The sequence below is a fragment of the Penicillium cataractarum genome (assembly GCF_028827025.1).
Source record: "Penicillium cataractarum strain IBT 29864 chromosome Unknown utg000001l, whole genome shotgun sequence".
NCBI classification, from domain to species: domain Eukaryota; kingdom Fungi; phylum Ascomycota; class Eurotiomycetes; order Eurotiales; family Aspergillaceae; genus Penicillium; species Penicillium cataractarum.
In genome coordinates this window covers 2,408,494-2,434,342 of record NW_026622737.1, presented here as the reverse complement: position 1 = coordinate 2,434,342, position 25,849 = coordinate 2,408,494, and the positions used below count along the sequence as shown (strand labels likewise).

At 47.3% G+C, this 25,849-nt stretch overlaps 5 protein-coding genes across 5 annotated transcripts; 2 read left to right on the top strand and 3 right to left on the bottom strand.

The window, feature by feature from the left end:
* Positions 1–1,856: 1,856 nt before the first annotated feature.
* Positions 1,857–3,314, top strand: cgnA (collagen triple helix repeat protein; the record flags this gene model as incomplete). The annotated part of the gene is made up of 1 exon (XM_056693769.1): positions 1,857–3,314. The coding sequence occupies one exon, from the start codon at positions 1,857–1,859 to the stop codon at positions 3,312–3,314; it is 1,458 nt and encodes a 485-aa protein (XP_056560498.1).
* A 5,339-nt stretch (positions 3,315–8,653) lies between these two features.
* On the bottom strand, positions 8,654–9,282 carry N7496_000837 (uncharacterized protein; the record flags this gene model as incomplete). The annotated part of the gene is made up of 3 exons (XM_056693768.1): positions 8,654–8,878; positions 8,947–9,076; positions 9,218–9,282. The coding sequence occupies 3 exons, from the start codon at positions 9,280–9,282 to the stop codon at positions 8,654–8,656; spliced, it is 420 nt and encodes a 139-aa protein (XP_056560497.1).
* A 488-nt stretch (positions 9,283–9,770) lies between these two features.
* N7496_000836 (NACHT-domain-containing protein) lies at positions 9,771–14,556 on the bottom strand (the record flags this gene model as incomplete). Its single annotated transcript, XM_056693767.1, has 4 exons — positions 9,771–11,726; positions 11,775–14,077; positions 14,134–14,400; positions 14,466–14,556. 4 exons carry the CDS (start codon positions 14,554–14,556, stop codon positions 9,771–9,773), a joined length of 4,617 nt encoding a protein of 1,538 aa, XP_056560496.1.
* Positions 14,557–17,259: 2,703 nt separating this feature from the next.
* N7496_000835 (Pfs, NB-ARC and TPR domain protein) lies at positions 17,260–21,198 on the top strand (the record flags this gene model as incomplete). Its single annotated transcript, XM_056693766.1, has 3 exons — positions 17,260–18,241; positions 18,311–18,946; positions 18,998–21,198. 3 exons carry the CDS (start codon positions 17,260–17,262, stop codon positions 21,196–21,198), a joined length of 3,819 nt encoding a protein of 1,272 aa, XP_056560495.1.
* An 899-nt stretch (positions 21,199–22,097) lies between these two features.
* N7496_000834 (uncharacterized protein) lies at positions 22,098–22,286 on the bottom strand (the record flags this gene model as incomplete). Its single annotated transcript, XM_056693765.1, has 1 exon — positions 22,098–22,286. The coding sequence occupies one exon, from the start codon at positions 22,284–22,286 to the stop codon at positions 22,098–22,100; it is 189 nt and encodes a 62-aa protein (XP_056560494.1).
* Between the last annotated feature and the right edge of the window lie 3,563 nt (positions 22,287–25,849).

Genomic DNA, 25,849 nt, shown 5'->3' with positions numbered 1-25,849 from the left:
AAACCATATACGGCTCAGTCATTGCTTTTGCTATATTATTCTTTCTGTTATACAATCTTATTATGCGTATTTTCTCGCTTCTTCTGTCATCATCAGCTTTACGTTCCCATATTCGACCATTTATTCTGAACCACATAATTTATGCAAGATCATATTATCACTTCCTCGGTCTAGGGGGTATCTCAAGGGCTCATCTCATTTTGACGGCATTTTATTACATCGGCACCGGCATCTGCAATTGCATTGGAGTCCGAACTATTCAAGATGCCGGACAAAGGGCTGCGAGACTCTCGCTCGTTAATCTGATTCCGATGTTCCTGGGAAGTGGCTACGAGTTTGGTGCCCTGCTACTAGGGATCTCCCTCAGATCCTATGGGTTCATTCATTGTTTATTTGCGTCTGTGGCTTTTCTAGAGGCTACTGTACATGTCATCCTGCAGGTTCAGGCAGGAGCGCTTTCGTTGAAAAATCAGGCTCAGACTTACGGAATCCTGGTAAGCATGAAGACATCGACCAATTGGCTTCTATTAAACTTTACACAGGCAGCGAGTACATTACTTGCGCTTTTTTTGCTTCCACTTGTCAAAAAGCGAGTGTACGAGGTATTCCATATCACGCACATAGCTTGTGGATCCATATTGGTCTATGCAATCTGGCAACACTGCCGCACTACAGAGGGGACATTCTGGGCATTTCCCTTGGCATATACATGTTTATTCACTCTGATCGGAGCATTGCAGCTGATTCGAATTATATATAGAAACGTGGTTATAGGGAGGAGCTACGTTCGACTAAATACCCAGCCTTACGTGGGTGATACCGCATTGATGACCCTATCTTTACCAAAGCCATGGACAGTGCATGCAGGTCAACGGATTCTTCTAGCAGTTCCCGAAGTCGGAATATTTTATATTTTCCAACCCCACCAGTTCGCAATCAGTTGGTGGGAGAATGATTGCAAAGGACACGCAATCTCCATCTCGATAATATTTCGGCCCCGCTCAGGTTTCACGCGAAGACTCCTCGACCATGTCAAGCCAGATAGAGGATACGGAGCTTGGATTGACGGGCCATTCGGCCCCTCGTCCGTGGGTTGGAAGCTTAATGGCAGATTTGGGAACTACGGACACGTCTTTATGGTTGCCACTGGTATTGGCATTGCCGCACAATTGCCTTACATCAAGGAGCTGCTAGATGGACATGATAAGGCAGAAGTACCAACACAAAGGATATCACTAGTTTGGCAGTTGGACCAAACCGGTGATTGGGAGAGTGCACGTGATTTGCTACAAATGCTAATCAGGCAAGACAATGGATATGTAATTGCACTTTTGGTATTTGCTCTTAATCACCGTTAACTTATTCTTATGCAGATGCTTCGTGTGCTTGTATACGACACCTTGCAAACACAGGAAGAGAGCGAGGTTCAGCACATTGGGGACAGAGGGTTGATCACTGTGCATTATAGCGGTCAGGTAGACTGGGAAGAGCAGCTAGACCGGGAGATGGGAGACCATGTAGGGAAGCTGCTGGTGTCAGGTTGGTCTTTATCATTACCCACCCCAACATACAATCTGGCAATGTACTGATTAAATTCAAGTATCTGCCCAGGATGGGGTGCGGCAAAAGATCCGTAATCTAGTGAGGTCCCGGGTGTACAGAGGAGTGGAGCTATTCGAGACAGAGTTTCAACCGTGGAGTCAAAATGGAGGTCTAAGAGCTTTCCCGAAGCCATAAATAGCATATTATACATGTTTTCATGCACAGTTAATTGCCTGGTCTATTATTCTATTATTTCCCAACCCTGAGATAATTCGCCACGTTCGCTTAGAATCAATATCTGAAACAGTGCCAACATGGTCAAGCAATATAAAGAAGTAACCCATCTTGCTGTCCATACAAGATCTGGCCGGACTGACGACTCTGGCCGGAATGACGACTCTGGCCGGACTGGTGACTCTGGCCGGACTGGTGACTCTGGCCGGAATGACGACTCTGGCCGGAATGACGACTCTGGCCGGACTGGAGACTCTGGCTGGACTGGTGACTCTGGCCGGACTGGTGACTCTGGCCGGACTGGAGACTCTGGCTGGACTGGTGACTCTGGCCGGACTGGAGACTCTGGCCGGACTGGAGACTCTGGCCGGACAGGGGACTCTGGCCGGACTGACGATTCTGGCCGGACTGGAGACTCTGGCCGGACAGGGGACTCTGGCCGGACTGACGATTCTGGCCGGACTGGTGACTCTGGCCGGACTGGTGACTCTGGCCGGACTGACGATTCTGGCCGGACTGGTGACTCTGGCTGGACTGACGGTTCTGGCCGGACTGGAGACTCTGGCCGGACTGACGACTCTGGCCGGACTGGAGACTCTGGCCGGAATGACGATTCTGGCCGGACTGGAGACTCTGGCCGGACTGACGATTCTGGCCGGACTGGTGACTCTGGCCGGACTGGTGACTCTGGCCGGACTGGTGACTCTGGCCGGAATGACGACTCTGGCCGGAATGACGACTCTGGCCGGACTGGAGACTCTGGCTGGACTGGTGACTCTGGCCGGACTGGTGACTCTGGCCGGACTGGAGACTCTGGCTGGACTGGTGACTCTGGCCGGACTGGAGACTCTGGCCGGACTGGAGACTCTGGCCGGACAGGGGACTCTGGCCGGACTGACGATTCTGGCCGGACTGGTGACTCTGGCCGGACTGGTGACTCTGGCCGGACTGGTGACTCTGGCCGGACTGGAGACTCTGGCCGGACAGGGGACCCCGGCCAGGACAGGGGCCCCTCTGGACCTGTTGCCTGCGACACTATTTTGGTCCCTGAATATGTTAAATACCGCCTTTCCCGACTTCTCATTTGGCTGGGCCCAAATTACCTAAACATGGATACTTCTGACAACCGATTCGGTCACCTGACGAATGAACTCGCATCACAAAGACTTCATTTCTACCAAGGATGCGCTATCATTGAGTTCCATAATCTGAGATTCGAAGTAAGAACTGTTCCTGGGAGCAGAGATGTCGACGAACGAAATTTGCAAAGACTTCTTAGAGTCTTCGAGATTGAAGGTTGCGGCAATCTTGAGCCGGAGCATAGAGTCGCCGCGCTCATCGATCAAGAAACATTGTTCAGGGCTCTTTCAAAATCTAACCTTACACGGGAGTCTCTCTTGGACCCAACGAGTCAACCGGAGCTATCATTGGAAAGCGATGTTCGGCTGATGTGTGTCTATGGGAAACACCGTTTAAAGGCGGCCGAATCATTTGGAGAAACAAGATGGCTAGTTGATCTCTATCTAGACAGTGGGTAGTTTCAATTCTGTGTTGAAACAAGTTTGACAGATTTTGCAGATATTCCTTTGGACGCCCTCACTCAACTTAGAGAAGAATCGGCGAAAAGTCTCGAGTTTACCGACGGCGAGATATATCGTACGCTTAGAATATACCAACTTTCGGGGAACAGAGCGCAGGAAAACAAGTGGAGGGCGAGACTGAGTTCTGAGGGTCGACGTCAAGATATACGACGCCTACAACAGAATGATCTTTTTCTCAATGGCCTAGATAAACTATTGCTATTTGTAGGTATGTGGAAACCTTTGAAGGCGTCTCAGATCGAGCGAATGCTAGCCTTAAAATCTCCAGAGGTACGGTAGCTCTCCAGTTTCCACTGCCTTGCTTACAGATGATATTAGTTGATTCATTCCTACTTGACGAAAATTCATAAATGCTGGTCGCGCAGCTTTGAGCACCGAGCCGCATCATGCGTGGATTTCAGTTCTGTGCAGTTAGTTGAAGGTTTGATGCCTCAGTCATCGCTGGTGGATCGGAGACGCATCGCCGAACTATTGGACTCAGGCCAAATATTTCCCCTTATTACGGGGGCTGGAGAAAGGGCGGCCTTGCGAGACTCTCTACAATCTACACCAGGAAGAATTATCTCTCTTAACACACTTGTCAAAGACACATTATTTCTTGAGGAACCGGCAAAAGCCCTACGTTGTCTATGCCCATCGCGCTTCAAGGGAAGCTTTAAACGGACCATGCTCCGTCAGTGGAAGATGGCTGGGACTGAAAAATCAATTGAAATTCAGCAATCTGAGCATCACTTCGCAACTGTAAAGCGGAACGCAAATTCATTTCCACTTTGTATCATGCAACTTTGGCTCTTCGCACTCAGACATTTTGTCTATCAAAAGGGGGGCTCGAAGCGCAATTTGCATCATTTTGGATGGTCTACAGAAGATTTGAGTCTGACTCACCTAGCAGCTTTAGCTGAACGATTGGGCTTTCGCTCGAACCAAATCACATCCCTCCGAAGTGAAAATTTAAACCAAGAGATTGCGAGAGGCTTCATGGAGTCTTTCTGCAGGGAGGATTTCTACAGAATCGACGAACGCAGAGTGCAATCAATGTCAAACCAACTGCGAATAATTCTTCGTAACCCGCCAACTTATCCAGAGGAAGATGTGAGGGTGATTCAATTCACAACAGACAGCCCAGAGGCAGCGGCGAGTCACAGATACAATAGACCGACACAACAACAATATGATGAGCAGCGGAAATACCTCTTTTTCGAACCGCTCTTTGGTCCGGATCATACCCCTGCGGAATATCCCACTTCCTTGGGGGTGACAAGGGAAATACTACTTTGCTTTTTTGGAGATGAAATTCAAGGAATAGTCTCTACTCAACTGCAGGATGTATCGGAAGAACCCATAAGGCCAACTGATGCACCTAGTCAGGCCATTAGCCACCAATATGAAGGTTCTACGGGAGCAACTGGATCAATTTCCCACCCTGTGGAAACAAACCCAATGCAAACTGAATCGATATCTGCGGATCGGGATTCGAGTCGCTATTCTCGAAGCCCTGGCGAGCCAACTGTTGAAGGAAATAGTCCAAGCGACCCGGTTGATATGGAACCTTATCCAAGCGGAACACCCGATCCTCCTCCACCCCTGGCCGCGGGATTTGAAGATCCATCCTGCAATTGTCCACTGGAAAGAAAAAACTACATCTCTGTACGTCGAAAGGTACCTGAAATTCTCGAGATGTGGTATCAGTCACAACGAGAGGTGATAGTTATTTTCCTTTTCGAATCTCGCATTTATTACAAGTTCAACATGACTGGAGGTTTTAATCTACGATCACTTTTACGGGATCTCTCCAGAGAACACATTTTTATAGTCATCAATGACTTTGGCATCGGCGCACCAGACATAAACAAGACTTATGAGGAGACATTGAAGGAGCGATTACTGCTAGTTGGAAAAAGAGACAATCCTGCCCAAGGAAAGAATGAGGTTGGGATGATCTCATTGGATAAGCTTCGAGAATACGTGTTGAACTATGACGTCCATTTGGGAAAGAGAAAGGCTGATACAGATAATCGATCCACAAAACGCCCTGCAGGCTCAAGGAGGGAACCATCTGAGGAGTATTAATTTGTCATGCCATACTCAATATTAAAAGTCTTAAGCTGTTCCTACCTAATCCCTCTACCTAGCATATATACTTGCGTAGCCGCTTTGCTTTGTTGAGATTGTTGAGATGAGGGATAGGACCTAGGAGGAGCTATAGCATATACCAGCAGAATTGAGTAATATTGAAGATGTCCTAGACTGAGATAACCCCTGAGCGGGAGCGTGCTAATCTAAACCCACTCACTTAAGCTGAGCGTTTTATGTTCCAAACTTGCTTCCAATGCGAATCCCTAAAGGCAAAGTCTCAAAATAGTGACGCTTTAAGCTCCACGTTCCGCCGGGATTAGCGAGGTGCAAAAATTCGTCCTTCCTGCAAGTTAGTAAGGCTACATCGGAGTAATTAAGCCAACTTACTCTCATCAGATGCTCAACACTTGTTTCTCTGTCGGTTCTCTGCACAAATTTGGTGGCAAGCGACGAAAGAGGTGGCAATTCTTCGTTTGCCTCACGCAGCGGTGCGGTATGATCGCTCAAGAGCTCTACGATCGAGCCGACACCTTTCAAATCCTTTGAAACAACTCCCAGCGGGTGTTCCAATAATAAGCTATCGCCAATATTTGCTACAACAATTAGCTGTCTTTGAATTATAAATGCAGAGAGCATACTGTACCAAGTTTAACTTCTCCTTGCCAAGTAATAAGGATATTGCTGGGATCTAGCAATCCGTATGTAATTCTTAGAACCGTATGAACATATTTCAGGCCATCAAGAACTTCTTTACAGATTGTTGCTATATCGGCTTCGCTGCATGAGACGGCAGCTGCCACACAACCGAGACTAATGGCCATGTGCTCATACTCATAAATCAATTGGATCTCATTGTCAGATTGGAAGTGATCAATGAGGGCGACAAGGTTCTTATGGCTGGCGAATTGCAGTTTCAAGGGTGACCGTTTTTGAGGCTGACAATACTTTATAAGGCAAATGGGTAATTTCTCGGTGTCTTTCAAGGCGATCACTCCAAGCCCAGCCTGATCGATAAAATAAGATTTGTGATACCTGCTCGGTGAACTGGGAACAGGATGGTCCGATCTCTTTTCGAACTTGCTTGGCTCGATAGGGCCTACGAGATAATATGCGGGGTTTTGTTTTAAAGATTTTGTTTGTATCATTGGTTGCTCTTCATGTATGCCATCCCCTTTGCCGAGAAATGGTTGCAATTGATGTGGTAGCACAGTAACTCGTTTCGGGTCAGAGGCCATCTCGAATGCTCTGAAGTCTAGTTGATCAAAGTCTGTCTATGTTAGCGTTTTCTGTCATGGGCCATAGGATTTTCTCGATGTCTTCAGATGAAGCAGAAATGAGAATAAAGCACTAGTGTTTTGAGTGGCTGCGCTTTAACAAATATTGCTTCTGAGAGCTCCCCCATTTCCTAGATTCCTACGGAGTGCGGGGGGGTTGGTTCCTTGCAAGGGTCTCCCACCCATAACCCAAAACAGCAACTTCAGACTTGTATTCGGTGGGTTCTTTCTTCATTTACTCCACACTCCCACATTGGCTTGCGGTTTCTATTCCTAAGGGATAGTTTGAATGTTTTTCCGTTTTGGTGGCAGCAGGGATCCGTTTTGGTGGCAGCAGGGATCTGTTTTGGTGGCAGCAGGGATCTGTTTTGGTGGTAGCAGGGATCTGTTTTGGTTGTCCATTTTTGTCGCGTAGAAATCTCCACACCGCTTATACAGTATCGCCAGGGTATTGAAGAAGAACAAAACTTCATACAATACAAGAAGACCGGACCTGAAAAAGCAAGTACGGCCAAAGCGAGGATCTTACCTCAAGTGGAGTGATGAGGAGAGGAAGATACTGTACTCCGTGATATGATGTCACGAAAAGTTTATCGGTCTTGGCCGCAAGTGCGACGAGATTTCAATGGAAGATCTACCAAAAGGAGAACCATGAATTCAATTAGAGGCCAATGCAATAAATTGGGCCTCCGCATTATTAGGACAACTACTCGATCATTTGCAACGTTGCTGGAGAGGCAAATGACCGTCCCACGCATTTACTCAAACAGAGCTTCTCTATAGCCACACCTACAGCCAGCCACGTCTTGAATGAATTGTAATTACCATTTATGGCAAATCCTGATCTAGGAATGTACTGTATCTTATTCCAGTACTGTAATAATATGTACACAGTAAATTTTTGCGAACTTGAGGCGGGGGGCGGTGGTTGTTTTGATTCAAGGACATATTCATCCTATGCATGTCTCCCAGCGCTAACAAAAAGTGAGAACAAAGCGCAGCCACGCTGTGCTCATAAGTTGCTTTTTAAATTGGCTACTCCATAAGAAAGACTCGTTCTCAGAGCTAATTCATCACTACACCTAAATTTTATGGAGCGTAATGTGTTCCCAATCAATGGCCCACCCGTGATCCAAGACTACAAATACAAATTGAGCCTTTTCTGCAGTGGCTTCTTTCTACATGTCCTTGGCCCTTCTCAATTGGCTTACACTTCCTGCCTCGAGACGAACGAAGGGACCATTCAGGTGTCGCAGGGATTCATCTTTGTAGTCGCAGGGATTCTTTTTGTAGTCGCAGGGATTCTTTTTGATAATCGCAGGCAAATTGAGCAAAGACTCCTTTCTAGGTTGAGTGTTTCTGGTCACATAGGATCTATTCAGGAGTTAAGAACAGAATTGTAGCTTTCTTATCTCACACAGCTGGACTAACTATAAAGAGCTACGTGACCCCTATCATCATCTACTATTTTTTCAAGCTCTCCCAGTCAAACCAACCGAAATGCATCTTCCGGTACCAGCAGTTCTCATTGGAGTTTTAATTCGCACCGCTTTGGGGGCCTCCCTCGGAGTCATCGACCAGGATCGCCAATGTCTGATATGGTCTAACGATAACCATGCATGTACAGGTTACTCTGAACCTTTTGCAGAGATTAATGGAACCGACTGTTCAGGTATCAACTCTAATCATTTGAACTTGAGTACTCTATATTGACGGTTTCGCAGAACTGAGCGAGCTCGTAAACGGCACGCGCAAGGATTTCTCTACAGTCAGTGTAGGAGCGTGTGGGACTGAAGATGGCAAGGATGTCGCTTGGATAACGATCACCCACACCGGTGAAGTCACTTTCTTCAATCAGAATGGTGACAAGTCAGGATGTACTTTGAATAATGGACTTCGAGTTGGTAGTTGGTGCAGTGCATATGATTATGAGTTATTGACCGCGACTGGCTCATCTTCTGTGACGATGATCTCAACAACGGCAACAGTCTCATCTTCGAGCACCGGCTCTTCCTCGAGCACCGTCTCTTCCTCGAGCACTGTCTCTTCTTCGGGTGCAGTCTTTCCATCGGCTACAGTACAGTAGGTTGCGAAACCGGTGCAACCGCTTCTACTCTTCGAGTGTTTCTCTAGGCCCACCGCCGAGGTACACTAGAGCACATTAGGAATAGCCCCGGACTATCAATATTCCGCACGCAATCTTCAATACAATCATTTACTCTCGTTAAATACGGAGCCTTGTCTCGTAATTGTATTGGCAATTCCAGAGCAGTTGCAAACAGGTCAAACACCAGAGCGGGTTCTGTCTCGCGAATCTGGTGAATCTCCTCCAATGCTGTCTCTGTCGAGCTACGAATGTCCCACACTGAACAGAAGGTCAGCCACGAGCGATAAAATAGTTATTTATTGGCTTAAGATTTGATAGTGCGCTACATCTGCCTATATCTCTTTCACATCTTCTATAGTCTGGGGTTTTTAGAGAACACGCACGCTTGTTCCTTATAGGTCTGGATGTTCAATCGTTCGAGCTTAACAACTGGGGAGGAGGTATACATAAAATCTGGATACGCAACCTCCCGCACTGTTCTGTTTAAGTAATTCTCAAGCCTCACCGCCAATACACATCAGTCTCCATTACGACTTATCCCGGAATATTAATATTCCAGTACAGTATCAGACCTAAACCACAATTTACTCTCATCAATACGGAGTATACGGTGCTTTGTCTCGTATCAATATTTGGGATCCAAGGAGCCCCAACTTTGCTTAGTAGGCAAATGTTCAAACGCACGGAGAGAATGGCTAGCCGTCATCTTCCCCTGCCACATCTCCGGTAAGTCTCCAATTCATCGGGTTCTCGTCTTTCTTCCATCTTAAAAAAAACGATTCTCGGACATATCCTTTTCTTGTTGCGCTATCCTACGGAGACCATATATGGCGGCTAACTCATTGTACGCTCTGAAAATCTAAGTATCGTCTGTTTGCACCGGTCCATCTTTCTCTTTTTTTCTATTCCCAATTATCGCCGCACGTGTGGTCCTGGTTATTTCAAAGGATTGACATCCGAGAACTGCAGCAGCAGAACGCGACCAGAGTGACAGCCAACGCCAATAAAGTTCTTTCCAACCGTGGATATATTTGATTGGTACTCTGTCGGCAACCTCAGAATGGGTTCGTTTGAGTATGTAATCCACTCGTACTGATCGTCAAAGTCGTAGTTGCCCGCAGCTGTTGGTATAGAAAGGCTTCCGTGAGTATCAGGAGCATAATCACATATCTCCAGGAGGGCTCGCAGGTGGACCAGGGTTTTGTGAGATTGCCATGCACCGGAGTTTGCAAAGACGTCGAGCTGGTCGAAGGAAGCCACGCAGTTTCGTGTGCTTGCATCCCAGATCTTGACTCGTCCGAATCGCGACCCTAGGCCAATGCGACATCCATCCTGTGACCATGCTAAAGCCCAATGCCAGGCCCCAGGAAGTTCGTCTTTAATTGTGAATAAACATTGGTAAGCTATTGAGTCCCAGACAGTGATTGTGCCATCTAATGACGCCGTGGCTAGACGAGAATTGTCCGGTGACCAGGCTACTTCATTGAGCATCTTGTTATCGCATTTGAGGGTTGATATACACTCAGCTGTCGTTGTGCTCCAAATTTTGAGACAGCCATCCCATGAGGCCGATGCGATCTCATTTCCATTGGGTGACCAGGCTAGTGAAGAAACTTCGTTAGTGTGGCCGCTTAGAGTTAATGTCACATTCCCCGTAGACAAGTCCCATATCTTGATATAGGTGTCCACTGAAGCGGATGCGAGCTTTACTTCATCTGGAGACATAACCAAGGCCGTGATCCGTTCGGAATGATCCTCAATGTTTGAAGATTTCTGCTGGTCTACCCCTGGTTCCCAGATCTTGATTGTTCTATCCTGCGAACCTGACGCGAGCCATGCACCATCGTGTGACCAAGCCACTGAACCAATCCCAGCACCGTGGCCGTAAAGTGTTGATATGCACTGGTAATTGTTCGTGTTCCAGATTTTGATATGATCTGATGAGGATGACGCTAGCCGGCTTCCATCTTGCGACCAATGCAATGAATACACCATATAATTGTCGTACCTTCGCCGGGCTGATATGCATATGCTCCGGTCGGTCTCCCAATCCCAAACCAATATTGCTCCAATAGCTGAGCCTGATGCAAGCAGTTTACCATCTGGAGACCAGGCTACTGAGGTGATCCCAGCGCTATGGTCACTGAAAGTCGATGTACACTGCCACGTTACGACGTCCCAGATCTTGACCGTACAATCTTCTGAACCCGAAGCAAGCAGTCTCTCATTTGGTGCCCAGGCTAACGCATTGACATTGTCGCTATGGCCACTTAGTGTCGAGATACACTGGCCGGTCGTAGTATTCCAGATCTGAATAGAGCCATCTTTCAAGCCGGTTGCGATTAGGCTATGATGTTGTGACCATGATATCGAAGCTTCATACAACGAATGGTTCTTATGCCCCATTAATGTCGATATACATTCGCCCGTCGTTAGGTTCCAGATATTTAGCAGCCCATCTTGTTCTCCATAACCGAAAGGTGTATCATTGGACCAAGTGACGTAGCAGCTGCGAAACCCGGTCACAGCATTGATGGGGACCACAGGCCGAGATATGCATTGGCTTGTCACTGGGTCCCAGATCTTGAAACCGCTAATGTATGACGCCGATGCAATCCGTGTTCCATCCGGTGACCAGCATACTGATGACACATCACATTCTTCCAGTGATTGCACACAAGAACTCCAACTGTCTTGCACTTGAGGCTTTCTCCAAAACCATTCTGGTTCTTCATGCGTATATGAATCCCTTGTTAAGCTCTTGACCGGGCTAAATGTCAAAGCTGACACGTAAAGCTGAAGAGGATATTTCGCTATCAGCCCATTGTGATATCGCGTGAATCGACATGCATCGCGAACACGGTCGCTTAGCTGTGAAGATCCTGCCATTTCCTGGTGTTTTGTTAATACTGGTCTTCAACTTCAAGTCCGGGTGCTCACCTGAACCAAAGTCTCAAGTCTTAATATTGATGTAACTCCCCGTGGAAGAGCCCCAAGAAGACAAAGACTTTCAAGCCAGTGAAGAAAGTCTCGTTGCAAGAACCTATCGACTATACCACCCTCACAGAAGTCATCGCTTTCTCTATTCATGGGGTCACAGGATACCAAGTGATCCGCCCAAAAAACACATGCATAACGTGCTGGGGCTAATGGATCGGGATCTGGCGGGCTAAGATCCTCGATACAACGACCTAGGGCTCCCAAGCCGTAGATATCTCGTCGCAAAGTAAGTGCCATTGTATGAAGTGACCTCAGGAATATTTTATGATTAAAATCCTCGGGACCCCGAGGGAAGATCTCGGCTGATGCATTTTCGAGCAAGAAGTCCTTTGCTGATTGGTGAATGAAGGATACTGTGTGTTGTTGGAGAGCCAGAAAAGAGCCACAGAGGCCCACAACTTCTTCAAGAGCTTTACGGTTTCTCGAGATTCGCGGTGGCATTTCCACCAGAGACGTCAATTCCGCCAGCGTGATTGGCCGGTGCACAAGAAGGAGAACGGCCAATATGTCTCTGCACAGGCTGGCATGTCTTGAGCTTCGGATTTGTCCCAGCATGCGCTCATAGAGATCATCAAGCCCGGGTGGAAAGACATTGAGAAGCTCTTCAGCTTCCCATCCTGAGATATTGGCGAGTTCTTTGCAAATCAACGCCACCCAGAGAAAAGTTCCGTTCGCATTTACCTGCAGGTATTGCTGAACAGCTCCCCGTGTCTCTTCATCGTAGTCATTCCGCTGTGCCAACCAGTTGATCTTGGTCCGAATATATGAGTCCACCGCCCCAGAGACTGACTCCTCGTTGAGCTCGATACAAAGCCTTCGTTGCTGTGTTGACTTAAGACCCTTTTCGATGTTCGGCCAATTACGACTCGAGGTAATCCATTTCACTTTCGCGTAGGACGATGATATCTCCACAATGAAACTGAGAAGCAGATCAAGATCGGTGTAGCACTCATCTAGCGCATCGACGATCAGATATGTGTCCTGTAGCTCCGCATCTTCGAGCATGTCAATCAAGACTTTAGACAATGCCACCCATGCGTTTGGCCCTTCAAAATGCCGATCGCCGTCGGCACTCAAAGTTTCGCGCAGGTACTTTATGAGCGAGGGTTGTTCCTTCACAAGCATGTAGATAAGGCCTCGTAGAACAGCTACCGCACTGTTGATACGATCATCGGTCGCTTGAAAGAAGAAGTAACAGATATTGCAACAGATATTGCTACGATCAGTCGTCTCGCGCAACTTTGACAGTTCATCAATTATACCGCAGATCAGCATGGTTTTGCCCTTGCCAGGGTCACCTGTGAGCCAGAGCAGCCGGCTAGCTGGATCATTGCGCCATTCTTGGAACTCATTAGTCTCAAGTACCCAGCGATACGAGTCCCGAAGAAGTTGATCCTTCTTCAGCAGAATGCGCTCCTTGTCGAGGACGGGATCGGTTGCTTGTAAAGCCCGTTGGCAACGCCTGTTATCTTCCTGAGATAAACGCTGTTCTCCCTTTTCCATGATCTTTGTTTGATCACGAGAAAGGTCGATCAGCTTATCGAACTTGCTCAGCATATCATCCAAACTTTTTCGCGACTCTTTGGCTTCGAGGGCGAGGTTCTTTAATTGCTGTAGACTCTCGCCTGATATGGCTCTCTCGAACATCTTGTCGAGTGAAGTTTCCAATTCTTTGATTCGCGACAGTTTCTCCTCCCAGCTATCGTAATTGATTGTATCCCGGAAGTAGTTCTTGGTTCGACTGCGGTAAAACCTGATCACACTCTCGACCTGGAACTCTATTATAAGCATGTACAGGTCAGCGACACCATTCGTTAGAGAGCTTTTCAGTCCCACTGCCAAATCCGGGGGAAGTCGAAGTGATTCCATCTCAACGTAGCAACGCATTTGTGATGTCACGTAGGTAAATCCTTCTCGGTTGGCAGTCTCAACAGCAACCGGGGTTTTCAACAGAGGAAGAATCAGCGAGACGCCTGCCATAACGATAGAAGCATAAGGCAAGTCTTTGACCGCGGCTTTCACATAGTCTTCAGCCCATTCGACGCCCCCTGCGACACTGGCCATGGCGCGATTGAGAACAATATCATGCCCAAGGACTGTTACTGTGACTTCTTTGTCTTCCATATGCTTAAGACCGAGCTCTGTGATCTTCTTCAGCATCTCGCGACGTGCCATCGCGTCATTCTGGGGTATTTGATTATCCAAGGTTTTGGTTTCTATAACTGAAGATGTACTTTTCTCCCCTTTATTGATCATGAGTCTTGTTGATACGTTGATTGGGAGTTTTTATGGGCCGTACCGTTTACGAACGCCTGAGACAAAATGACCTCATACGCAACGATCAACTCTCGTCGCTCCTCTCGCAGAGCATCGTAGGCAATATCCCAAAGCGAAACAGACACTTCGGTTTGATTTCGATTTGCCACATGGATAGTCCCTACCTCAGGAATTTCGGTGGGACCAGGGAGCGAGCTTGAAATGTTCTTTGGGGGCGACTGGACTACCCTGTGAGCCATATCCAATCTCGAAGGGCGATCATCTTTATTGTTGTCAATGAGAGCTTTTTCTGCGCGACGTCAGTTAAAGTCTGAACTGATGATTCGAACCTTCCGGTATTTTCTCTCAACATACCAGTGGTTTTATTTCCCCCGATGCCTAGGAGCTTTTGCTCTGCTGAAGCGGCCCCAACAAAGCGCTTCAGACGAGACTTCAGAACCCCCATGACACTTTTTTGGCGATGAATAGGTCAATCCTCAGTTCAAAAAAAAATTTCAGGTGAATTCATCGAATGCTTAACAAGAAGAAGTTTTCGCGAACTTGCGAAGGGGTCAACAATGATGCGGGGTCGTCATGATATTGGGGGCCAATTGTCCCACTAAAAGACAGCCGAAGGGTAGGCGCCTGATTAGGCATCATCAATGTACAGTATTGTAGAAATGTCCTTGGCCAACCATCATTCTCTATAGAAGTCACAATCCAATCAAATTTCACTCCACTTGATTTATCCCCGGCCTTTTTCCGAGCCATCTTTCGTACCGTCCCTTGTATACAGTAGCAATGTTGGATTAGCCTAAGGGTTTGTCACGCAGGACTTGGGAATATTCAAAAATGGGAATTCAGGCGAAGGAACTGAAAGGGCGTAGGCAACAAGGGAAAGGCGGTACAGATGGCTTATTAAAACGCCACTTGCCATGCTAACAATGGTAATTTACATAGTACTCCCCCAAAAGATTGAGCATCAAGTACACAGCTCAACGTTATGACTGACGGGTGGATACGTCGGATACAGGAAGAACGAGGGGCAAGAACGAGTAGGGGAGGCAGTAAGGCAGTCAGTAGGCTGGGCGATCATGCCAGATCGCCATAGCTCCCTAAAGCTTCTACGCCGTTCCATTCTGCATTACAGTATTATTACGATGACTCATCTGCGATGTAAAGCCATTACTATCGCTGTTTTGCCAGAGTTATAGAACGGTAAGGTAAAGAAGGTTAGCGTGATTCGGATTTATTTTCCGGGAATGAAGTTCAAGAGTGTAAAGGTATAACTGATTTCGAAAACTACTGTAAAAGCGGAGCTCTCATCATGGTCCATTAGCTGCCTGCCGAAGTTTTCCAGCTGTTTTGCTAAGTGGTTGCACTGAGATGCGGTCCAGATGTGGACCGTGCTAACTGATTATTATGCCGGCAGAAGACGGGAGCTGCGTCGAAGGAGGGGCAACAAGGTGTACAGTGACTACGCAAAAGTCTTAACACCCCTCGAGACCCACCCCTCATCACACCGCCCATATTAAGGTCCTACCGCCTACCAGATTGCGTACTAAGCCATAACATAATGAGCTCGAAGTGTTTGAAAAATCTGTAGAAATGGCGCTGTGAGATATGGGCATTGATTTCAGAGTAAGCAAGGAAGATTTTTCTATGGAAAGTATGCGATAATAGCCACATGAAGAAACTTAGTTCGTTATTTTGAACGGCAGAATATTAGGTAATAAAGGGGTGTGGGGCTGGGGTGTTAAAACTTATGCGTAGTCACTGTAAGATGTATTGGATTACAAGTGAATACATTCCTGAGATTAACATGTATACTACATACGTATTAATACAGGCGCACTTACCGGAATAATTCTAAATATGGACTAGTGTGTCTTGGTGTGAGGGACAGAAAAGTCATTGAGAGAGTGGAGTTGTTGCACCGGTTTCGCGACGTACTGTATCAGATAGATCCGCAACTTTCGCGTCGACTAGCGCCTGTCATTAAAGATGGAAAGGAAGTCTATCCAATGTGGGAGTAGACAAGTTTATTCTAGTCTGAGATTTTTCTTGCTTCAAGCCTTTTATTCGCTCCTTTTCTTTCTAGCTAATTTCACGTTAAGAGTAAATGTTGTGAATCCTTTATGAAGCATTTCAGCCATTATTAATTCGTAACTCACCATACTTTACATACAGTCATTCTCGAAATCGCCTTGACCAATATACACTGACACTCTCCTTCCCGGTCCCACCGCCAAGACCTTAGCGCAGATAATTTATTGAGCTGGCCGCATCAAACTGAGGGGCTCAGTAAAATGCGTCATGTATGTTACAGTATTATTTGACATAAGATTACATTACGTGTATGAAAGAAAAAAAAAAAAAAAAAGGGGGGGTTGTGGAAATTCCATGGAACTTCTGGGGGTCTCTGCAAATCATATGGGGAAGGCCACCTGGCACCAAGTAACTTGATGATCGACTGGGAGGCCTCTTCTCTTTCTCTTTCTTTTTCTCCTGTTGTGCCGTGTGTGCTAGTCATCAACTTGCGAGGTGTCTCTTTGGCCCAGAGAACCTCAACAAGTGATATAGGCGGCCAACGACCATCATGACTAGTTGGTGGTTGTTTGCAGGTGGGCAATGCCTACCCTCACGGCACCTGATGGTGGAAGACTCAACTAATTACTGTATCACCCACCCTTAGTCTGTCGTTACCGTAGGCCCAAGAACCCAGTTCTCTGATAGCCATGATGTTTATGGTGTTCAACAAAGCATGGCGCTTCATCCGTGGGCCGATACATCACAATGTGCACTGAGAGTTGGCTCCGTTCAAGCTCATACCGTATAAACGGATTGTTATACGGTAGGGGCGGACCGAGCCGCCTTGACTTTATGACACATCCTTGAAGTTTAATGCCAGCAGGACAGTGCCACGTGTGGACGAAAGGAAGCACTGGCTCCTCTTAATTCTTCCATGATAATGCTAAAGGCACTTGCACTCAGCTGGCAACCCGGGTGTCCAGCCTCAGCTCACCCCCGCCTTCTCCTAACAATCTCCTGACATTGTTCCCACGACCTTCGCTTTACCATATTATTCTTTCTCTCATGTTACAGTGCTTACAAATTGACAGGTCAGAAATCATAACGCCCAATCCGATCGTAGCAGATTCAATCCACGATGGATCCCCGCACCCGATCCCACGACGATTATACGGTCGGGTGGATATGCGCCTTGCCGGTGGAGACAGCGGCTGCGAAGCTGATGTTGAACGAAATACACCCGCCTTTGCCTCGCCTGCCGATGGACCAGAATTCATACATTCTTGGAAGCATCGGGGAACACAATATCGTTATTGCTAGCTTACCGACTGGCGCATATGGCACTACATCAGCCGCAACGGTCGGGATGCAGTTGCTGTCTAGTTTTCACACCATCCGCTTCGGTTTTATGGTTGGTATCGGCGGTGGAGTACCAAGCAGTAATGCAGACATTCGACTCGGGGATATTGTAGTAAGCCAGCCGGCGGAGACTTCTGGAGGTGTGATTCAGTACGATTTCGGTAAAGCGCTAAGAGGCGGCCAATTCAAGCGAACCGGAATGCTTAATCGGCCTCCCAAGGTTCTGTTGACCGCTCTCGCGACTCTCCAAGCACATCACCTCACGGAAGATAGCCGTATCGTCGAATTTGTTTCCGACCTGCAATCTAAACTGGCACCTCACAAAGCTACCAGGTTCACGCGACCGCCGCAAGAGGACTGTCTATTCCAAGCAGAATATGATCATGTCGCATCCGATACATGTGTGGATTGTGATCGATCTAAACTAGTTCCACGACCCCCACGAGAGCACCAAGAACCAGTAATTCACTACGGACTCATCGGATCTGCAAATCAGGTTGTAAAGGATGGCAGGCTACGAGATCAGCTAGCTCGGGACTTGGGGATATATTGCGTGGAGATGGAAGCGGCAGGCCTTATGAATGACTTCCCGTGTCTGGTCATTCGGGGCATCTGCGACTACGCCGACTCACACAAGGATAAGGAATGGCAAGGGTATGCGGCCACGGCGGCGGCGGCCTATGCGAAAGAGCTTCTCTTGGTGGTTGCGATCGATCAGATCAACAGCACACCAACTGCACGAGACGCACTCGCAGACTCCGGTGAGAGGATGTCAATAGTATTCCTTAAGTAATTCAAATCGATTGCTAAATATTATTTCATATATATAGTTCACCACTTTAATGTCCCATTAGACCTGACGGCTGTGCCAGTCATTGAAAATTTCGTGGGACGGCAAGGCGAGCTAGACCAACTGTGGCAGTATTTACGGCCCACTGATTCCCAGTCACGAAAGGTTGCAATTATCCATGGGCTTGGGGGCATGGGAAAGACGCAACTAGCGATTCGGTTCGCACGAGACCACAGAGATGATTTCACTGCCGTCTTCTGGCTGAGTGGGAAGGACCGGGGCACGCTATTACAATCTTTGAGCTCTATCTTGCCCCGATTGCCAGGACAGTCACATGCTGACGGGGCAATGAATGACGAGGAGGTGGAGCAACGTGCTAGAGATGTGTTAAAGTGGCTAGCAATAGAGGGAAACTCACGCTGGCTGATCATTTTCGACAACATCGACCAATACTCCCCTTTCAATAGCCCCATTGGTGATGCATATGATATTGCTGAATTCTTCCCTGGAGCCGACCATGGCTCTATTCTCATTACCTCTCGGCTGCAGGGATTGACAGAGCTGGGAAAGTCATTTCCTATCCATAGGCTTGACTCGAAGGACGCGATTCAACTGCTCTTACAAAGCAGCCGTCTACCAATGGAGCATACAGCTAAGGAGCTTGAGAGCAATCCAGGTATTGAGGGAATCAATACGCAAGTCTTATTTACGATACTAATACATATAGATACCGTTGCTCTTGCGAGCCGTCTAGATGGACTTCCATTGGCAATCGTCATCGCCGGGGCGTTTATGCGCGAAACTGGAACCAGCATTACTGAATACTTACAGTATTACCAAGCTTCTTGGTCCGACCTACAGCTGCAATCAAATCCTGAACGCCAGTACCAGCAAGGCAACATGCTGCAAACATGGATGATCTCATATCGTGAGATTCAAAGGCGGGACGCGAACGCAGCGGAACTGCTGCTGTTTCTTGCTCGTTTCGATAATCGAGATATCTGGTTTGAACTGATAAAGAGTAGCTGTCATAGCTCGAATCTCCCAACCTGGCTCGAAAGAAGTATATCAAGCGGAATCGCGTTCAAAATCGGTGTCAAGGCTCTCATCGGGTTCTCTCTACTCGAGATTAAGGAACAAGAAGGAGGCTACGCTATGCACCCTGTAGTACAAGACTGGTGCATTCACCTTGCCAGCGCAGACGAAACCGTGAATTCAATCCTGCTCAACGAACTGGCACTGGTATCTGTTGGGTACAATGTCCCTAGTGTAAGTGTCAGGAATTATTCCGAGCTTCAGCAACGGCTTATGCCACACGCAAACTATGTACGTCATAGGGATTGCCCAGGCCATGATGTGGCAGTGTGGGGCGCATTCAGTGGTTTAGGAGGCCTCTACTCTGACCAGGGGAAGCTGCAGGAGGCAGAGGAGATGTACCATCGAGCTCTGGCAGGCAAGGAGAAGGCCCTCGGGCCTGACCATTCGTCCACTCTCAGTACAGTCAACAGCCTTGGGAATCTCTACTCTAATCAGGGGAAGCTGCGAGAGGCAGAGGAGATGTACCAGCGAGCACTGGAAGGCTGGGAGAAGGCCCTAGTGCCTGATAATACGTCCACTCTTAATACTGTCAACAACCTTGGGTCTCTCTACTCTGATCAGGGGAAGCTGCAGGAGGCAGAGGAGATGTACCATCGAGCTCTGGCAGGCAAGGAGAAGGCCCTCGGGCCTGACCACACGTCCACTCTCAGTACAGTCAACAATCTTGGGAATCTCTACAAAGATCAGGGGAAGCTGCGACAAGCAGAGGAGATGTACCAGCGAGCACTGGCAGGTAGGGAGAACGCCCTCGGTCCAGATCATACGTCCACTCTCGATACAGTCAACAACCTTGGGACTCTCTACAAAGATCAGGGGAAGCTGCAGGAGGCAGAGGAGATGTACCATAGAGCACTGGCAGGCTACGAGAACGCCCTCGGGCCTGATCATACGTCCACTCTCGATACAGTCAACAACCTTGGGATTCTCTACAAAGATCAGGGGAAGCTGCGACAAGCAGAGGAGATGTACCAGCGAGCACTGGCAGGTAGGGAGAACGCCCTCGGTCCAGATCATACGTCCACTCTCGATACAGTCAACAACCTTGGGATTCTCTACAAAGATCAGGGGAAGCTGCAGGAGGCAGAGGAGATGTACCATAGAGCACTGGCAGGCTACGAGAACGCCCTCGGGCCTGATCATATATCCACTTTCACGACAGTCAACAACCTTGGGACTCTCTACTCTGATCAGGGGAAGCTGCAGGAGGCAGAGAAAATGTACCATCGAGCTCTGGTAGGCAAGGAGAAGGCCCTCGGGCCTGATCATATATCCACTTTCACGACAGTCAACAACCTTGGTCTTCTCTACTATAATCAAGGGAAGCTGAAGGATGCCGAGGAGATGTACCATCGAGCACTGGAAGGTAAGGGGAAGGCCCTCGGTCCCGATCATACGTCCACTCTCAATACAGTCAACAACATTGGGACTCTCTACAAAGATCAAGGGAAGCTGCAGAAGGCAGAGGAGATGTACCAGCGAGCACTGGAAGGCTGGGAGAACGCCCTCGGGCCTGATCATACGTCCACTCTCAATACAGTCAATAACCTTGGGGTTCTCTACTTTGATCAAGGAAAGCTGAAGGATGCCGAGGAGATGTACCATCGAGCACTGGCAGGCTACGAGAACGCCCTCGGGCCTGATCATACGTCCACTCTCAATACAGTCCACAACCTTGCTCTTCTCTACTCTGATCAGGAGAAGCTGCAGGAGGCAGAGGAGATGTACCAGCGAGCACTGGCAGGATATGAGAAGGCCCTGGGCCCTGATCACAGTAGGACCCGTTTGGTTGTAGAGAAATTAAATGCGTTAAGGGCTGTGGATAGATATTAGCCGATAATCCTCCCGGACATGAAGGAATAATTATTCTATTCTGTTACGTTCTTTGGTCATGGCAGAAAGTCATTTCGATTCTGGCGGTGCGGAAAGTATCCAACAGATCCAAATTTTGTAATTTCCAATATCCTTTTCGAATTGATGGCCAAGCAAATTCCGGGGGAAATTTGATATTGCTGCCGTTAGGCAGCATCCACTAACAGGTTCCAAAGAATTCCATGCCATGTGGGTACGCAACAGGTAATAATACGGTTTGATATAACGTACCATACAAGATGCATCTTTCAACGGCCCTCAATTAAATGTGGCGTGTCCTATAATTTACTTGCGCTAAGGTCTTGGTAGTGGGGCCAATAGAGAGAGTCTCACTGTGTACTGGTCAAGCCGATTTCGAGAATGACTGTACTATGAGCAAACTAATGTTACCGACTTTGTTCGTTCCCTTGGAAAAATCAACCTTCAAAATCACACCTGAAATCTTATGCCGCCGAAATGGTAACGAACGTAACAAAATGATTCGTGCTCTAAGTCGACACTTATGCAATCACAACATTCTATGTAACTCTGAAGTACCGTATACTCGACTAGGAAGCAGTGCCACAAGGCAAGCGCTAGCCCATTCCCCAGGAATTGTTAACCAATATGTTACATACAGTACTATAATCCGAGGTATATGAATTTACTGTAGTTCTACATGAAGTCCCTTGGGTGGAGCATACCTCGTCAGCCCATTCCAGTGGGTAACTTTGAGGATAGAAAGTAATATTGGAGTATTTTGCACTAATTTCCAGCTATTCTTGTCACACTTGAACAAGTATATCAAAGTCTAGCAAGGGGTTTCTTCAGCGAGCTTTCCGTTTCTGTCACGTGCGAATCTGCCGGTAATTCTGGAATGGCTAGCAGGCCCATGGGAGAGGCGCTCCATCTCGCTTGATAGAGAATGCATTTCGTTCTTCGGCGAGAACAAACGCCTGCCGCTGGAAATTTGGTGGGATCCCTTGAGTGTTTTCTGTGATACAAGGGAGATCGACGGCCGTAGCAGATCGTACACCGAAGCGCGGCAATTGGCGGCCCTTGCGGTCCATTAAGTTGATCATCCCGGGGAGAAACAAATGTCGGAGCGCACTCATTCGAGTACGGTGGTGGTTGTCCCCTCGCCGCTTTCAATCTGTGTTTGTTAGAAAAAACAGTGCATAGTATATTTAAACAGCGAACAAGACTTGACGGCACCTGGCATTGATCCACATAGTCGTACCTAGAAACCAACGCATAGCGGTTGCAAAAGTAGAAAGTGGTATTGCAATATATTGTTGTTTACTGTATCTATGTGAGTGTTCGTGTTTAGCTTAGTGAAACTTTTAAATGAAATGGGACTGAGAATTCATCCTGCTTGAGATCAAAACCGCTGTTTTCCGTACTGTAGACCTGCCTGGGATCCCGGGTTGTTAGTTCTGAAATCATAGGAGATCCGTGCGAGTGGAAGCAGTTCCTGAGATCGATCTCCCTCATGTTACCATCAGGTCGCAGGGGTTCATTATGGTGGTGGCAGGGATCCGTTTTGGTGGTGGCAGGGATCCGTTTTGGTGGTTGCAGGGGTCCGGTTTGGTGGTTGCAGGGGTCCAGTTTGGTGGTGGTAGCGCAGGCCGCTGACATGAGCTATTTCCAATATAAGGACTGGTGTCTGACTGGCATCTGATGTAACTGAAGCATATTGATTCAATACCGAGGTAATATACGGCTCAATCCTTATCGTTGCCATATTGCTATTTCTACTGTGCAACAAGCAACGGGATACGCGTAAGAATAAAGCTCCTAGGGAAGTATGACTCGGCTCAAGTGTTAATAAAATATTCGCCCCTTGCCTGTTTCTTAAGCGTAGCGAAACACTAGTTCCCGGAGTCACCACGAAAACCACCAAGTCTAATCTATGCTCCCTATCGATCAAGGTCGCTCCGTCAGAAAGAACACTTGTACGGACGTTTCGGTTGCTACGGATTCCGCTATACGACCTGCTTAAGAAACATCATGTCTCATACAGTTGAATGTCCCATTGACCCGCCGCCTTACACCAGACACGGTTCGTTGTTGTTGCTCCTAGCAGGTATATTCTTATCTAAATTATCACAGACTGGATAAGTGCACTTGATTATTGGTCGACTTTTGAGTCTTGGTCCATCTTAAGAAAGTTGAAGGAGAACTGGCGTTTTTCCAAAGCGATCCTGAAGACCGCGGACTGGAACTCGGCCAAAAACGCCTTACGGGCTCGCGGGGAAATTGTCAAGGCTTTTCAGCAAGCTAGATATTTGCGTGATCGGGTAGAAAAAGGGACACCGCTGGAAAGGAGAGAGGCGGATCAGAGGGTGAAAACTGTCTTTGGACAATTCGCTGACTCAATGAACAAAGTGGAGCTTTGGACAGGTGAGAAAAATCTAGCCTAAATGCATACATACTATGGGCTGACCGAGTGTAGACTATCGGTTTGCGGCTGCGATGGACTTTCTCGACAAGAGTTGCGTGGAAGTGTAGTCTCACAGGCAAACATCGACGAAAGACATGTTTCGCTCACAAGCAGGTGCCATCGAGCGCGATACAACATTCGAGAAGTTTAATACATGGAAGAGCCTCGGAAGCTACCCGAAGTCCGAAGGGCATACCTGTAATGAATACTTGTCGAGATATGGTGTGGTAACTTACCACTTAGACAGAGGTTCTTCGTAGGACGGTAGCGTGGAAGTCTAAGAGATTGGTTTTATAGTTGTGTGTAGTTCAGATGCCACTGTACCTACTTTAGTTACGTTTTTTCATCCACTCTATATCCTGCCTTTGAGTCTCATTATATAGTTACAAGTCAATGAGTTACAGTATTCATCTTTTCATCTTGTATGCAGTAGCCAGCAGTCGGATGATGATGCTGGATCGCAGACTATGTAAATTAAATGGGACTGAGAATGCATCCTGCTTGAGATCAAAGCCCTATTTCCGTACTGTAGACCTGCCTGGGATCTTGGATTGTTAGTTCTGAAATCATAGGAGGTCCGTGCGAGTGGAACCAGGTCCTGAGATCGATCATACCATCATGCCGCAGGGATTCTTTATGGTAGTGGCAGGGATCCGTTTTGGTGGTCGCAGCGCAGGGCCCGCTTTGGTAGTCACATGCAGAACGGCTTACGGCATTGCAAAGGATCCCTGCAACTACAAAAAGGATCCCTGTAACTAGAGAAACGGATCCCTGCAGCTACTAAAATGGACCCCCACGACAACCAAATGATCTTTCCAGGGCAGTAACTGTAAGCTAATACAGAGGGCCTAGAAAATTAGAAACAAACTGCCTAGTAAAAGCTCCGAGTTGTATTTTGGGTTCCAGTACTATTATGATTGATAGTGGGTTATCTCTAGGTTCTGTAGACGTTCTTCGTGTTCCTGAAATGGACCACACGATTTCTGGACCACATGAGGGGTATATAATGAATGCAATTCCCTTGGACCAAGAAATATTAAGATTTACTTTGACCAACCCATTTTATAATTATTTGGAAATTATCATGGGGAGATTCCTCAAGGTTCTCATGCGTGAGTAATGCTCTAATGATCTTAACATATTTCTAGTCATCCCATCGTATTTAACGGTTACCACTAGGTCGGGATAAAAGATCTCAGCAGAAATATAGAGAAAAGTTTGAGCTTAAAGACGTCCCGGTGTCGACACCTCAGTCGGCACTTGACGAACGGATTTTTGATTCCAAATGGAAGCCTAAACCAGAGTGGGAGCTGGAGAGAGGAAAGGATTTCCTTGGAAAATCCTCGTGGATATTCACAAGTAAGGAGAATCCTGAGTTGAGATTTGATGAGATGAAGTTGAGGATCTACCGAGCCTGTTCATTTAGGCGTGTGGGTAGTTGGGACAACATGAGATGGGTGCGCGAGAAAGAAGATCCTCCGCTTAAATTCCTTAACGATGAGCATCAGTTGCGCCTAATCTTGAGGGATTTTGTAGGATGGTAGCTTGGAAGTCTAAGAGAATGGTTCTACAGTTGTGTGTTGTTTAGATGCTACTGTACCTATTTTAGTTACGTTTTGTCATCCACTCTATATCCTGACTTTGAGTCTCATTATATACAAGTCAATAAGTTACTCATCTTTCCATCTTGCATGCAGTAGCCATCAGTTGGATGGTGATGCTGGATCGTAGACTACAAGGGGCCCAGTGCATTAGCGAATACTCTGTAATTGGGGCCTAAATTCAGAGTTGAATGACTGAAAATAAATTAACAAAGACAACGGAGCTAAAATATTATGGACAAGGAGGATAATTGGGGAATTTAATAGTTCTAGACAGGTATAACGTTCTCACTGCGTAGTATAAATCCAGGGGGAATTCTCCGTATGTAAAATTTTCTCTGAAGGTTCTCTCATTGAAGACGTAGCGTCTTGGGTGCTATTTCAAACAGACTAGAAACAGTTGCATCTTGGCGGTGTTGCAAAGCACTAACTGAAAATCCCCACCATCACCCCTGGACTACACACCCGTAAAGGAGATTTCCGTACTCAATTTGTTATAAAGCGAATGTTTCGTTTACTCACACGTAACCAACCGTTTTTCCATAGCCCTATTAGCAGAGAGCAGAATAGATGCTGTCTGTCTATCGTG